The 16,110-nt window shown below is 43.1% G+C and overlaps 1 protein-coding gene and 1 long non-coding RNA gene across 2 annotated transcripts in view; one reads left to right on the forward strand and one right to left on the reverse strand.

Annotated features, from left to right (window-relative positions):
* Positions 1-16,110, forward strand: part of SLC25A46 (solute carrier family 25 member 46) — a 41,057-nt gene that overhangs the window by 19,615 nt on the left and 5,332 nt on the right. Inside the window, exons 6-7 of the mRNA XM_034773980.1 lie at positions 7,868-7,924; positions 9,192-9,249. Coding sequence (XP_034629871.1) covers positions 7,868-7,924; positions 9,192-9,249 — 115 coding nt within the window. The remainder of the gene's footprint in view (positions 1-7,867; positions 7,925-9,191; positions 9,250-16,110) is intronic.
* On the reverse strand, positions 1,623-10,462 carry LOC117879059. The gene is made up of 3 exons (XR_004646170.1): positions 10,311-10,462; positions 9,840-10,098; positions 1,623-2,880 (listed from the first exon to the last, which is right to left on the reverse strand). It is a non-coding gene; the product is annotated as an uncharacterized LOC117879059 (long non-coding RNA).

Consider the following 16,110-nt stretch of genomic DNA (forward strand, 5'->3'; position numbering starts at 1 on the left):
ATCAAATCATACATTAATTCTGATAATACAAATCTAAAATCCTGCTCCTACATATATGGCTTATTTACTAGATAATCAATGTTTTGTTCATGGTTTATGTCAAACTATTAGGATGGTAACTGGAATTTAAACACACACATCATGTAAAATGTATTTTTTATTAAACAAAACAACCTTAAATGTTTTGGATACATAAACTTCTCTGAGCAATATATGTTTCACATTTACAACTAAATTATAAGTAGTTTAGGTCTTACCATATTTGGTATTAAATTCAGTTTTCATTTTAAACAGGTTTATTTTTTTAAAATAAATCTGTTATTTAAATTATAACAATCAAAAAATATTAAAAAAAAAATTATCCACTCTAATTTGAATGAACCCAGTTTACGAAGCTGTCCAGATCACGTGATATAACTGACCTGTCCTTATTTACCACTCCACCAATCTTTGTGTCATCTGTAAACTTTGCCAGCAATGAGACTCAGAGAGCTAGTAGTGAATTGGAATCTCTTGCCAGTAGGAAACCATTTCTGATACATTGGTCTTAATCCAATTCCCAATGTCATCACAAAAAATACCCCATAATTGGCACTTGTGTTGAGAGTCTCGGCAGAGAAGCTAAGGACTCAATGGACATGAAAACTGAACTTACTCCCTAGAAGTGGTCTCTCCTTGTTAAAGATAAGACACGTTGACGTGGTGGGGCCAACTTCCACTTTATGGAGCATGGCTCTTATAGCAGAACGCCAGCTCTTCTGTAGTTAAGGTTAAGACTAGCTTTCTGTTTTGCTCTTGTCTGTTCTAAATGCTCTAAAATCTGTACGGTTAATCATATTGTCTTAAAATTTGGTGTACTCCATGGTGATGCAGGGTACGGTAAGCAATCCAAATTTGGGGCCATTTGACCAAGGGGTTCCTGAGATGCAGCCCCCGGAGGCGGGGGAACTGCTTTTTATAAAGTTGACATGTTCCTGACAACATTTTTTTTGCTCACTGATGTAGATCAAACTGGGTCTCATGTCATTGCACCAAGGCCTCAAATGCCCAAGGGTTACTTCTAGAGAGTGCATGTCACCACCAGCCCATTGAGGGAAATAAAACATTATTTAAAAAAGTTTGCTTCTCCAGTTAGGCATGCTAAGGCTCAACACTGAATGCGAGCAGAGAGAAACGCTATCTGCAAAACTAACTCTACATCAGAGGCCCCTGCTGGTTCTGAGGATATGTTACAGTAATCAAATCTGAGAACCACCCCACGTCCTAAATCCAACACTGCAGAAGTCTGAAGTAAAAAATAAAGCAAGCAAGTTGCTCCAGTCTGCATCAGTCAAAGGGGGATTTTTATTTTGGTGAAGGTACTACAGCTATTTTTCAAAAAGTAAATAAACTACACAAGCAATTGCTTGCTAGAGAGGAAGGTGATTTTGGGGTGGAAGAATAGGAATAAATAGAGGGAAGGGATCATAGATTCCAAGTCCAGAAGGAACCATTGTGATCATCTATTCTGACCTCCTATATAAGAGGCTAGAGAGCTTCCCAAAATAATTCCTAGAACACGTTTTTTAGAAAAACATCCAATCTTGATTTTAAAATTCTCAGTAATGGAGAGTCCACTGGACCTTTGGAAAACTGTTCCAGTGGTTAATTACCCTCACTTAAAAATGTGTGCCTTATTTCCAGTGTAAGGGCTTATCTATACTTGAAATGCTCTACTGCTGCAGATGTACCACTGTAGTACTTCAGTGTGGACACTACCTACACTGATGGGAAAGGTTCTTCTGTCGACATAGGTAATTCACCTCCCCAACAGGAGGTAGTGAGGTCAACAGAAGAATTCTTCAGTTGACCTAGGGGTCAGGTCATCTTAGCTGTGCCACTCAGAGGAGTGAATTCTTCACAGCCCTGAGCAACATAGTTACGCTGATTTAGGCTTGGTCTACACAATAGAGTTAAGTCAACACAAGGCATCTTATGTCAACCTAACTTTGGAAATGTCTTCGCTTAAATTTGGGTCCCGCCAATGTACATGCCTCTTTATGCCAACTTCATAATACCACCTCTCTGAAAGGTGTAGAGACACAGTCAATGTAATTAGGTCAATGCAGTGTCAGTGTAGAGACTGTATTGCTTACGTCGACTGTTACTGGCTTTCAGGAGCTGTCCCACAATGTCCCGCACAGACAGGACAATTGATACAAGCGCTCTTGGTAAGGAAGTGCACTGTTGACACAAAGAGCAAAGCATAGACATGCCCAAGCAATGTGATTATTGTGGCAGCTGTATTGCTGACGTAAGTTAGATCGACTTAATTTTGTACTGTAGACCGGGTCTTTATCTATCTAGCTTCAATTTCCAGCCATTGGATCGTGTTACACCTTTCTCTGCAATACTGAAGAGCCCATTGTCAAATATTTGTTCTCCTTATAGGTACTTATGGACCAATCACCACCACTTATCCTTCTCTTTGTTAAGATAAATAGATTGAGCTTCTTGAATCTGACACTTTAAGGCATGTTTTCTAATCCTTTAATCCAATGTTTCTTAAACTGTGGGGTCCCAACTCAAAAGGGGTGGGGGTCAAGACTATTATAGGGGAATCAGAAGAACGGCGACTACTGGCCAGGTGCCCAGCTCTGAAGGTAGCGCCGCTACCAGCAACAGTGCAAAAGTAAGAATGGCGTGATATGGGGAGCGTTGTCACTTTTTGAGGGTGGTTGTCACAGCCTGAAATATTTTCAAAGGGAGTCCCAGCAAAAAAAGTTTGAGAACCCCTGAATCATTCTTGTGGCTCTTCTCTGAACTGTCTCCAAGTTTATCAACATCCTTCTTGAATTGTGGACACCAGAACTGGACACTCTATTCCATCAGCGGTTGCACCTGTTCCAAATACAGAGGTAAAGTAACTTCTCTACTCCTACTCAAGATTCCCCTATTTACACATTCAATTATCGCATTAGCCATTTTGGCCTTATTGTCACACTAGGAGCTCGTGCTCAGCTCATTATCTACCATGATCCCCAGATCTTTTTCTGAGTCACTGCTTCCCAGGGTTGAGTCCCCCATCCCTTCAGTATGGCTTACATTCTTTAGTCCTAGATGTCTACTTTTACATTTAGCCATATCAAAACATGTATTGTTTGCTTGTGCCCAGCCTACCAAACAATCCAGATTGCTCTGTCAGTTTCCTGTCTTTGTAATTTACCACTCCCCTTATACACTGCACATTTTATCAGTGATCATTTTGTTTTCTCCCAGATGATTAATAAAAATGTTAACTGGCGTAAGGGCAAGAACTTATCCCAATGGGACCCTACTAAAAACATACACACTTGATGATTCCCAGTTTACAATTACATCTTGACTTATCAGTTAGCCAGCTTTTAATCAATTTAATGTGTGCCATGTTAATTTTATATTATTCTAGTTTTTTAATCAAAATGTTGTGTAGTACCAAGTCAAACGCCTAATAGACCTCTGTAACATCAACACTATTACCTTTATCAACCAAACTTGTAATCTCATCAGAAAAATACATCCGGTTAGTTTGACAGGTTCTATGTCCAGTAAACCCATGCTGATTGGCATTAATTATATTATCCTCCTTTAATTTTTTATTAATTATGTCCTGTATCAGCTGCTCCACTATCTTGCCTAGGATTGATGTCAGGCTGACTGGCCTAGAATTATCTGTCATCCCATTTACCCTTTTTAAATATTGGCACAACATTAGCTTTCTTCCGCTCTTCTGGATCTATGGTGGTGTTCCAAGACATATTGAAAATCAACATTAATGGTCCAGTAAGTTCCTCAGCCAGTTCTTCTAAAAGTCTTGTATACAAGCTGTCTGGATTTAAAACCTATGGCTTTTAAAAAGGGTTGGGAGATGATGTGATGGGGAGGGGATCTGGACTAGGGGGAGTGAGAGGGGAGGGAAACTAGGAAGGGGGACATAGGGGTGAGGGGGAGAAGAATAGGGGCAGGAGCACCTGTCAGCTGCATATTCCCATTCCTTGTATGTGCAATGATCCAGGGTCCTCGCTGATCTACAGAGGTCTGACCCTTCTTGCCTGCCTACCCCCTTCCATGTGAGACAGGTTCTGGAGGGGGGTTGTTTTCTGGGGGATCTGAGCTCCTCTACTCACCTTTGTGAGTTTGAATTTGAGGGTCCCTGCCACTCATGGTGTCTGAGCCCCATTCCCTGCCCCCATGTGTGTGTCAGGATATAGCGGGTCCTATCAATCTTTGGGGGTGTGACCCCTTCCCTGCCCACCCTCGAGCCAGGTTCTGGAGGGTGCTTGCCTTTCTAGTGGTGTCTGAACTCCAAGTCCTAGTCCCTTGTATAAAATCATGATTGGTGTGGAGAAAGTACATAAGGAAGTGTTATTTACTCCTCCTCATAACACAAGAACTAGGAGTCACCAAATGAAATTAATAGGCAGCAGGTTTAAAAAAAACAAAAGCAAGTATTTCTTCACACAATGCACAGTTAACTGGTGGAACTCTGCCAGAGGATATTGTGAAGGCCAAGACTATAATAGGGTTCAAAAAGAACTAGATAAATTAATGGGGGATAGCTCCATCAATGGCGATTAGCCAAGATGGACAGGAACTGTGTCCCTAGACTCTGTTTATGAGAAGCATGTAATCTGGGGATCTCTGCCCACCTAGGGATGTTTGACTTTGCTCACTGCACTCTGTATGTGTGCTGGGATCTCGGGGGCCCTGGCATTCTGTGGGGTCTGACCCTCCGCCCCCTCATGTGAGCCAGATTTCTAGGGCACTCGCCTTTCTGGGGGTGTCTGAGATCCTCTTCTCAGTTGTGAGCAAAGATATGGGGAATCTCTGACCTTCTCAATAGGGAGCTTAGAACAGGTGTCCTCAGAGTACGAGGCTTAGGCTACACTAGGAACTTGCATCAGAATTGCCACATCTCTCAGGGTATGAAAAATCCACACCTGAGAGGCGTAGCTATACTGACTTAACCCCCAGTGTAGACAGTGCTAGGTCGACAGTAGAATTCTAAACCTAGCTACCACTTCTCAAGAAGATCGATTACCTGCCCCGATGGGAGAAATCCTGCCATTTGCGAAGGTAGTGTTTTAAGTGTAGACATGCACAGAGCAGCACGCATGCTGCTGAGAATGAGTATGCTTGACAAAAATCTTAGAGCTATTGTTTCAAGCTCTATTTATCTCCACTGGATATATTCTCTTTCAGGTCAGAGCATCTCATTGAGATAAATGGGTCAAAATAACCCAATGTAATCATGCCAGTTTCAATTATTTTGGAATTTATTCCAAAATACCTGTCAGCAAGTATGTCTGTAACAATACAGACAACAAAAAAGATTTAGGAAACGGTTTTTTGATAAATAAATTCTTTAGTAGGCATATTAATACAGAAGTTTAAGTAGTAATTCATTTAAACTGCAATACAGAAATGTACCCCACTCCTCAGAAGCAGTGCAAAGGCTTGGGAGAATCGGAGATAATGGAGGAGCTGAGGGAGAGGGAAGTAATTGCTGGGAAGAGCCTGGGAGTGAACCTGAAGGGTTGTTGGATGTGGATGAGAAAAGTATGGAACATATTTGGGGAGGAGGGGCTTGTTACGGAGCTGGGGATCCTCCCCCATGCAGATCCTGGCTGACCCCTAGCCTCTCCCAATCAGTCAGGCACATCTGCCCCTGTCCCCATGCGTCCCTGCACCTCCACTCAGCCACTCCTCCTCCACCCCCATTCTCATGCATCCCCAGCTTGAGTCTGTCCCCCCTGCTAGCCCTTCTGAACTCCAGTCTAGGTGAACCCCCCAGAAACCCCATGTACCCCACTCTGTCCTCCTCCCTTAGCCCCGCAGGCAGGGCGCTGTGAGGAACACAGCCTCTGTTCTCTCCCTATCGGCTGCTGATTTCTAGGGCCAGTGAGCAGTGAGCCTGCTGCCTCTGTTCTGGCACCATAGCAGCCCCTGGTGAGCAAAAGATGTAACTGCAGAACCTCTCTGCAGAGAAAAATAAAATCTGCAGGCAGAGCCGTCCCTAGGAGGAGTGCGGGGCCCGGGACAAATCAGTCTCCGTGCTAGTCTCTTCACCATCTGCCCAGCATGTCCACCCACCTGGCTGCCTCTGGCTTCCTCACCCCCCACCCGTCTGCCCGCTGCCCTCTTCCTTGCCATCTGCTCGCCGCTAGTCTCCTTGCTGTCTGCCCGGTGCACCTCCCTGGCCACCTGCCCACTTCCTCACCCCCCTCCCACCTGCCGCACGGCTCCCCTTTTGCCTCCTCACGCTGCTCGCCCTCCTGCCTCACCTCTCTGCCCACCTCACCTGAATATGGTGATAAATGGCATCCTGATTGTACATCGGTCAGGACGTGGGACAAAGGGCTAAATATCGTGACAGTCCCAATTTTATCAAAGCATGGAGCCCCCCAAAGTACAGGGCCTGGGGCAGTCACCCTGATTCGCCCTACCCAAGCGGTGGCTCTGTCTGCAGGACACATGAATTCTGCACCTGCACAGTGGTGTGCAGCTGACACATTGGACAGTCCAGATCACCCATTCTTTACAGTTGCACACTTCTTCCCAGGTGATGCCAATGCATTTTATATATTGTTACTGTCTTCTGCCAGTTCTTCCTTGGCCTTCCTTGCTTTCTCTTTCCTATTTTGGGTTCCCAGTTCAATGCTTGCTTAGCATGTCTCCCATCTGGTATACATGTCCCAACCACCTTTTAGTCTTTCTTTGTTGATATTTCCTAGCATGTCTTGCTAGTCAGCTTGCTTACTTGTGCATTTGTTGTTTTATTTTTCCGCAAAATGTGTAGAATCTTCCTCAGCCATCTGGTAATGGGCAATTTCCACTCTCTTTGTTAGCCACTCTTGTCAGCCAAAGCTCTGCTCCGTACAGTATCATGTTCAATACAGTAACATGGTCTAATTTCTTAGATTAGAGTTGCTGTCACACTGCTGGGTGTGATTCTTTGACAAGAATGAAGCTGAATGTAATTTAAAGCCTATTATTTTCCAGCGGCAAAAATACAAATTCACAGTCCAGTATGTCTGACCTATCAGATTGGACCCTCTTTAACCTTAAGTAATTTTGAGATTGCAAATTTACTACTGTGTGGTGCCATCCCTAATCAATGTTGTGATATATTATCAGTTTAATAGACTATAGTTGATATTAACTAGCCATGTTTCGAAGTATGCATCTAAAATATTGTACTTTTAGAGGGTTGTCAGGTTTTGCATGGAAAAGCAGGAAATAGTTAAAATGGGTCCAAATCTGAATAATTTATGTTTCTTAGCATTTGTGGAATTACTATACAGCTGCAGGCCTGAGACCTTGTCTGTTAGATAGTTGAAATGTCTGAAGTAAGCTAGTAAAGTGTATGAGAATATAATAGCATTCTAGGAGAAGAATGAAAACTAGACCGATGTAAGCTCAAGGAATACATTTCAAATGTTAGCTAGCCAATTTTCAGTAATTCTAGGATAGTAAAAGAAGACTGGTGTCTAAAAAATCGCTGTTCACTTAGGAATAGAGAAACAAAACCAAATTTGCTTCAGAATGTTGCAATTTTCCAAACAGCAATGATTGTGTAACAATTTAGTATATTTTGAGCTACAAACAGATAAATGCACGTCACTTATTTTCCTGTTAGAATGTCTAACAGTCCTAACAAATCAAAATATCTAATTAAAAAAAAATAATTTATACAAGCTAAGCATGATCTTTTCATTAGCTGTTGTGAAGGACATGCATAGACCCTAATTATCAAACTGATGTTTTAAAATACTGTTAGAGTGGTGAAATAAATGCTTGGGGTTTTCTGTCCTTGCATTTTACAGGTAAATTCTGCTTTAACTTTTAGGGAACTTTCACATAAATGGAGCCTCAGACAAATAGGAGGACACCTTCTACTGAAAAGGTAAGTGTGGCTCTTGCTAAAAACTGAGAATACTCTTATGATAAGATGTGTATATATAAACATATGTTCTTAAGATAGAAGACCAAAGAATGCCACTACAGAGCCAGCAAGCATGTGGTTGCCAAAAGTTTCAGTGGTGTAATAAGATCACCAATGATGTACATAAACTGAATATTCAGCTAAACTACCTTAAGGACCTAGATAGAGATCAATCCAGATGGCATTCAGTCTGCAAGGAAGCTGTGTCCCTTTGAAATTTGCCAGGATGATGATAGTTTTGTGGATTTTGAAAAGGTGCTCTTAGCTGCAAGTGAGAAATTCAGATTGTGTATGGATGGTCCCAAATAAGCAGTGTAAGGCTACATCTTCACTGCACACCACTGGCAGTGGCATGTAGGGTGTGTGAAGCTACATGCAACATTAAAAAGCAGTCTGCATCCATACTGCTGAGTATTGCTATGTGCCAGTGAAAAGCTCTGATGTGGGGAGCTGCTGGAGCTTGTCCCTGCTGCCAGAGTCTTTCACTACGGTGGAAGCAGCAGGACAGGGAGGCACTGCTTGGGTGAGTAGGGTATCTACCCAGATACATATCCACAGGGTTCAGGCATGTCCTTACTCTACTCACACAAGCAGTGCCTCACCTTATACAATACTATGTATAACTGTTGGGGAGGGGGGCATATAGTGTATGTACTATACATGCCACCGAGAGTTATGTGCAGTGTAGGTGTACCGTAAGAAAAACACACCGAACATTGTAGGAATTTAATTATTCCATTTTAAAGTTCCTAATCTGATCTGTGGCTTATGGTTATTTGTGGCCCTTCAAAAATACAATTTCATAATTACCTTAATTATAGAATAAAATCTATTTTAGTCTCTAATCCTGCAAGTTGTTCTGTGTGCTCAGTTGTGTTCACCTACATAGAGCCTCACTGATTTAAGGGATCAGAGCCCTAGTGATTCAATTTCGATTTCTGTACAACTTGTTAACTTCTGAATTGGCCACCTAAGGCTAAAATTTTATATTATCAAGAACTTGATTACTTGCAGAACTTCTAACTGAACTTTATTTTGACCTGCTTAAAATTGATGTAGAAATTCAACTATAGTTTAGTATCAGATAACTAGTTTCCCTTGGGCATGGCTTCATAATTGTATAAATATGAGGATTTCAATGACTCAATGTATCCTATGTCTGAGAATATTGATATTTTAGTAATATAATTAATAAACAAAATATTAACCTTTTTATTAATTCCTGCAGCCTAACCTATGTGGTAGCAATGCCTTTTTATTCAGCAAGCCTGGTTGAAACTGTGCAGGTAATTTACCATCTATACGTCTATTACATATAAAAAGATATACTGTTCTTCTGTTTACAGATAAGAATTTATATAGAGAACTCAATATTTGACTCTTCTCAGTGGATTTTGATTTACATTACTAGGAGTTTCTATACAGTGCTATTGAAGTTTTGGTTTTCCTTTTTAGCTCTATTTACCTTTTTCTAATCACTAGTCATATATTTAGTTTAAAAAAATTAAACACTCAGCTTCACTCATTGACACACTATACAAAGTACTTACCAAGATGTGGGGTATTGATCTACATATCATTAATAGATCTCTGCGAGTTCAATCTACCTTCTTAACCTAGTATTTACCAAAAATAAGTACATTTAAAAAAAATCCCTCTAACAAGTGAGACTTACTGTCTCAGAGAAGAAGATAGGAATCCAATCTGATTACTAATTATGCTTCTTGAAATGCTAATAACCTTTACTCTATATCAAGGGGCAGTCTCTCTCTGCAGTGCCCACTCCCAGAAGACACTGGTGAGGCCAAGATCAGGCAACAAAACCCCCTTCTTAGGGCTGACACAACACAAAATAACACACAATCTTTTTCCTCACCTCTTAGCTGGGCAGCTCCATCTCTCTGTCTGGGCAGAAGTGTTTCTTCTCTCCTGAGGTCATCTTAGGTTATTCAATGCAGAATGTGAACTCCAGCCTCTTCGGCTGTTTCCCCAACCCTTTTCCCTCTAGAGGTGTAGGGAGTTCCAAGGACCCTTCTCCTAGGCTACTATCTTACCCAATTCCAAGACTGCTCCTTGGAGGCCCTTTTCTTCAAGTTCCTTAAAAAACCTCTCCGGTGGGCCTAGGTGCTAGTAAGCTATAAATAAGTAAATACATTACAAATGCAAGTGTGATTTGCCCAGCAAACCCAATTCACAAATTTTAAATTACTCAGTGAACACTTTCCCAGCCACCAGACATCTCTTAAAATACCTGCCCTCAACCAAAATGAATGAGCCTCGCAGTGCACTATGAAGATAAAAATTAGAACAGGCCAAGGGGGGAAGTGTTTTGCAGAGTCAAACTTACAGTAACTCAGTTTTGGGCTTTCTTGATCCATTGGTGCTCTTGGACTCCCAGATGAAAGCAGTGATTTAGGAATATCTTAATCTAGCCCAGGGGCGGGCAAACTTTTTGGCCTGAGGGCCACATCGGGTTTCTGAAATTGTATGGAGGGCCGGTTAGGGGAGGCTGTGTCTCCCTAAACAGCCAGGCGTGGCCCAGCCACCACCCCCTATCCGACCTCCCCCCCCCCCGTTTCTCATCCCTGACGGTCCCCCAGGGACCCCTGCCCCATCCACTCCTCCCTGTTCCCTGACCACTCATGGAACCCCTGCCTGCCCCCTGCTGCCCAATCTAACCCCCCCTCCTGACTGCTCCCCCCGCCCCTATTCAACTCCCCTGTTCCCCACTCTCTAACCGCCCCACCCCTATCCACACCCCCACCCCCTGACCACCATCGCAAACTCCTCTGCCCTCTACCAACCCCCCCTGCTCCCTGCCCCCTTACCGCGCTGCCTGGAGCACCAGTGACTGGCGGCGCTACAGCCGCACCACCCAGAGCACTAGGATAGTCCGCGGTTCTGCAAGAATCCTGCCGCCCAGAGCATTGCACTGGTGTCGTGATGAGCTGAGGCTGCTGGGGAGGGGGAAGAGCAGGGAAGGGCCAGGAGCCAGCCTCCCAGGACAGGAGCTCAGAGGCTGGGCAGAAGGGTCCCATGGGCCGGATGTGGCCTGCGGGCCGTAGTTTGCCCACCTCTGATCTAGCCTCTAGTTGTCCCATTCAGATATGAACTTCACCATAGTTATTCGTGTCTTTGTCACTCCCAGTCTGGACTATTGTAATGTGTTTTACTTAGATCTGTCCTTGAAGATAGGGCTACCATATGTCCGGATTTCCCCGGACATGTCCGGCTTTTCGGTCTATAAATAGCCGTCCGGGGGGGATTTTTAAAAATCTAAAAATGTCCCAGATTTCCCCCCGGTCGGCTATTTATAGATAGAAAATTGGCGGCCAAGCGCCACTGGGCACCCAAAGCCCCTTCCCGGCTCCCCCCGTTCCCTGCAGCCTTACCATGCTGTCTGGCCCGCAGCTGTCTTCCCCCTCCTCCCCTCCCCTGAATGCTCCGCCCTCCTGCTCCTCCCCCTCCCCTGCTTCCCGCGAATCAGATCTTCGCGGGAAGTCTGAAAAGAATCAGGGGCAAGTGGGAGGCAGCAGCAGGTAAGCTGGGGTGGGGGGGCGCAAGGAGGAGAGCTCCGAGGAGGCGCGGCCTTGGCCGAGCGGCGCCCGACCACCCCAACAGCTCGGGCCCCAGCACCCCCAGTCCGGACCCGGCCCGGCTCAGGCCCCAGCAGCGCCGGCCCGGACCCGGCCCGGCTCGGGCCCCAGCAGCGCCGGCCAAGCACCTCCGGCCCGGCCCCAAGCCCCGCAACCCCGGCCAGAGCGCAGCCTGATTCCTGGGCTCTTTAAAGCCGGCTCTGGTCAGGGGACGGGGGGGAGGGAAGGGGGTTGGATGGGTCGGGAGTTTGGGGGGGGGCTGTCAGGGGGGCAAGGGTGTCAAGAGGGGTTGGGACAGTCAGAGACAGGGAGCGGGGGGGTTAGATGGGTCTGGGGTTCTGGGGGGGCTGTCAGGGGGTGGGGGTGTGGAGAGGGGTCGAGGCAGGCAGGTAGCAGAGGGGGTTGGATGGGTCAGGAGTTCTGGGGGTCCTGTCGGGGGCGGCGAGCAGTTGCATAGGGCATGGGAGTCCCCGGGGGTCTGTCTGGGGGCGGGGGTGTGAATATGGGGTGGGGGTGTGGATAAGGGTCGGGGCAGTCAGGGGACAGGTAGGGTCGTAGGGCGTTCTCAGGAGGGGGTAGTCAGGGAACAAGAAGCAGGGCGGCTTAGATAAGCGGTGGGGTCCTAGGGGGCAGTTAGTGGCAGGGTTCCCAGGAGGGGGCAGTCAGGGGACAAGGAGCAGGGGGAGGTTGGGAGTTTTGAGGGGGGCAATCAGGGGGTGGGAAGTGGGAGGGAGTGGATGGGAGTGGGGCAGGGGCGGGGCTAGAGTGGGGCTCCTCCCCCCCCCAGTGTCCTTTTTTGCTTGTGGAAATATGGTAACCCTATTGAAGACCATTTGAAGGCTGTAGCTACTGCCATATACTGCTACTGTCTTATTAGCAGGGCAGGCCATTACAAGCATACAATACCTGACAGCAAGTTCTTGTGCACTGGCTTGGTCCCTTCCTGGTATAAAGGCATAAATAATTCTCTCTAAAACACATAAAGGCATAGTAGGACATGACTATTTCCAAGACAACAACTCCTCCTGCAGCCACATCGTAGCATTTGTGTTCACCTGGAATGTTCTTGCTTTCTCTGCTTTCCACAACTGAAATCCTGGGGACTGGTGGCAAAACAGTTTGGAGTGGAAGGTCATCGTCTTTGAAACTCCGCCCTACTTACAGTACACCAAAGCCACAGTTTGGCAACATTTGATAATCTTTATAACAATTTTCTTTAAACTTGGTTTGAAATATAAATCACAGTAAGATCAACTTAACCAGCCAAGCGTGAAGTTTTTAGTTTAAAATGTCAAGCACAAAATGTATTATCAGAACTTAGAGAAATTTTTTATGCTTTTATCATTTATATGGCTGCTGGGATTTTTCTCAACTTAAGTTTGTGTCTAAGTTTTAAAATCAGGCATAGAAAATTTCAGTCTAAACAATTTTATAGTTATGAGCAACAGCAAAAGGGAGATTAGGTTCTAATTTACATTCTAATCTTAACTATAGTTCGCATTATAAAGGCACCCTATAGTTAATACTTCCATATATTTTTACATATGTTTAAGATGGACAGGCATCTCAGCGATTCCTTTGTACAAAAACAGTTGATGCTCTGCCACATAAGAGAAGTAGTTTTAACTCCCAGCTCTTGTTTTTCTCCCCTTGAGATAGAGAACGTTGTAGAGGCAGTGATGTCAGTTCCTGGTGGAATACTCATGCTTTCAGTTTCCTTGGTTAATTTGGGACTGGCATTGATGGGTTCCAAAGAGAGGACTGTGACAGTGTGGGATACATCTGTGTCACGTATGAACCCTATCTTGAGCTATGTCTACACTGCTTACCTTACAACGGTGCAGCTGTGACGCAACAGCTGCACCATTGTAAGGTGCACAGTGTAGACGCTCTTTGTTGCCAGGAGAGAGCTCTCCTGATGACAACTAGAGGCGGTAGCTTTGTCACCGGGAGAGCGTCTCCCACCAGCAAAGCACTGTCTACACCAGCACCTTTCATCATCAAAACTCTTGTCATTTAGGGGTGTGTGTTTTTCAGTGAGCATCACAAAGAAGGGTGAAACTTGCACATCATGAACTGCGAGCATTGTAGGCACATTGTGTATTATTATAGTTTTAAAGGATAATTAATCCTCTGATATGGATTGCCTTTAGTTTATTTCAGTCGGATTTTTGTCAGGAGTTAGGATCAAGTGTCTATCTGCGAGTTTTTTTGATGATACTCAGCCTATTTAACTATGCACGTCTGACTATCTCAGAGCATAGTCCCTTAACACACACTATGTAAAATTTCTGCCCTTGTTACTGGAAACATTAATGTAAGCCAGTTTTCCTATGAGTAGTAACACTGAAACAATAATGAACTTTTCAGTTTTTTACTCTGAATCAGGAAGAGTTGGGATGTGTCCTGACAAAAACCATTAACATGAGCTCCCCTTTGGTATGGTTCTTTATAAGAGGTGCATTGGTGGCAGTTGAGAATTGTTGAGTGTTTAAGGTTATATATCTTGCTACTGATAACTTTTAATACTAGCTTTTGAGTATTTGTTTTTTACACAGCTGAGCATTCTTGCAAGAATCATGCTGCTCACATGTTATTGTCACTATAGTTCTGCATGTAAAATGGTTGTACTTGCATGTCTTAAAGATGGATAATCTATGATTTGGAGAAATTTCTTGTCACCTTAACACTTTTTGGTCTTTTCCATCTTAAACCACATGGTGGCACACTTGACATATAAAATTAAGTCTGTAGTTTTGAAGCACCAGAGTCAATTTTGCATGACGAAATGAAGAAAGCTAAGATTTTGTCACTGGTATTTTTAGTAAAAGTCGTGGACAGGTCATGGGCAATAAAGAAAAATTCACAGAAGCTGTGACCTGTCCCTGACTTTTACTAAAAATATCTGTGACAAAATGGGGAACTGTGGGTTCCCTGCTGCAGGCAGTATGGGCAGCTGCACAGTGACTAGGAGCTTCTGTGACTTCTACGACCTCTGTGACTGAATCATAGCCTTGAAAATGAACAATGTTTAGGTTCTTTTTAGATGAAGTGTCTACTATTCCTTTTAAGAAATGTAAAATTTCCATTGTAAGATCTTAAAAGGAAGCTATTTCAACTATTTATTAAAACAAAGCCTTTGCTGATAACTTGAAATTTACCTTTGTAGTTTATTTACGCTAGATGTCTCCATTGTGCTTATCTTGCTATTATAGCAGATACTTTTCATTTTGTATCCTATTTTCCTTGCTTTACAAATAAAGGAAAACATGGTATTTGCATTTTTTCAAAACATAAAATTCTCATGAACTGTGCATGTGTGTGCTATGTTTTTTTTAAATTTAGTATCAGAACTACTAGGCAGTGCTTACTTGCTTACTACATCTACCTCCTGTAGAAAATATTCAATTTAAAAAATTTTAAACATTTTTATTTTTGCACGTTTTCGGAAAAGAGAGTATAACAGGCAGGTATAGTGCCATATTGAGTCATATACGTTTTTTTCATGTATTTTAAATATTACCTCTTCTAGATTATCTAGATCACAATGGCCGGTAAACCAATAATCTATTTTAAATGCAGACTTCTAAGTTTGTTAATTAGGTGTTACTAATAATTAATAAATTGTATTTTCACAAGTTTGAATTTACTCAGTAATGAAACTTCGATAACTCATTTTGAGTGAGGTTATTAAACAATTGTTAGTTCATAACAAATATATTCTTTACCCAGATCTATAGAACCACTCCTGCATCCCATGACAGTTTGATTTGTATGTTGTCTGGTTACATTATTTACTTAAAAGCTGATACACTTTTATACTAGAATTATTTACAATTTCATTCTCATTACTTCCTTTTTCATATAGAGAAATACCTTATTTTTAATATTTTCCTTATATTTTATAAATTTCCAACCTCCTAATTAAACATCTGTTATTTCCTTACGTCTTTTCGGCGGTTACATCATATTTTGCTACCTCAAGCAACTGGTACTTGTGGTTAGTAGATCGCTAAAAATATTTTTCTTACTTAATTCTTGTTTTCTCTGATAATTCTACAAGTTGGTATTTTTCCTCCTCTTAGCATAACTGTGAAGCACTGTGGGAGAGTCTGACTCATAGGCAAGCTATAAGGCCTTGTAAATGTCTGTTTTACATGTCAGCATTGTTTTTTGCAATTAAATGAGCCCTTAAGCTATTCTTGATCTTAAATGTTTCAGCTTTCAAAATGTTGCCAAAATAAAACTGTGCATACCTTGGATTATTTGTCACTATTGTGCACACAAAGTGTATGTCTGGGGGAAGAAAATCAATATACCAAAAAAAGAACAGGAGTACTTGTGGCACCTTAGAGACTAACAAATTTATTAGAGCATAAGCTTTCGTGGACTACAGCCCACTTCTTCGGATGCATATAGAATGGAACATATATTGAGGAGATATATATACACACATACAGAGAGCATAAACAGGTGGGAGTTGTCTTACCAACTCTGAGAGGCCAATTAAGTAAGAGAAAAAAAACTTTTGAAGTGATAATCAAGCTAGCC

Source organism: Trachemys scripta, chromosome 6, assembly GCF_013100865.1.
Source record: "Trachemys scripta elegans isolate TJP31775 chromosome 6, CAS_Tse_1.0, whole genome shotgun sequence".
NCBI classification, from domain to species: Eukaryota; Metazoa; Chordata; order Testudines; family Emydidae; genus Trachemys; species Trachemys scripta.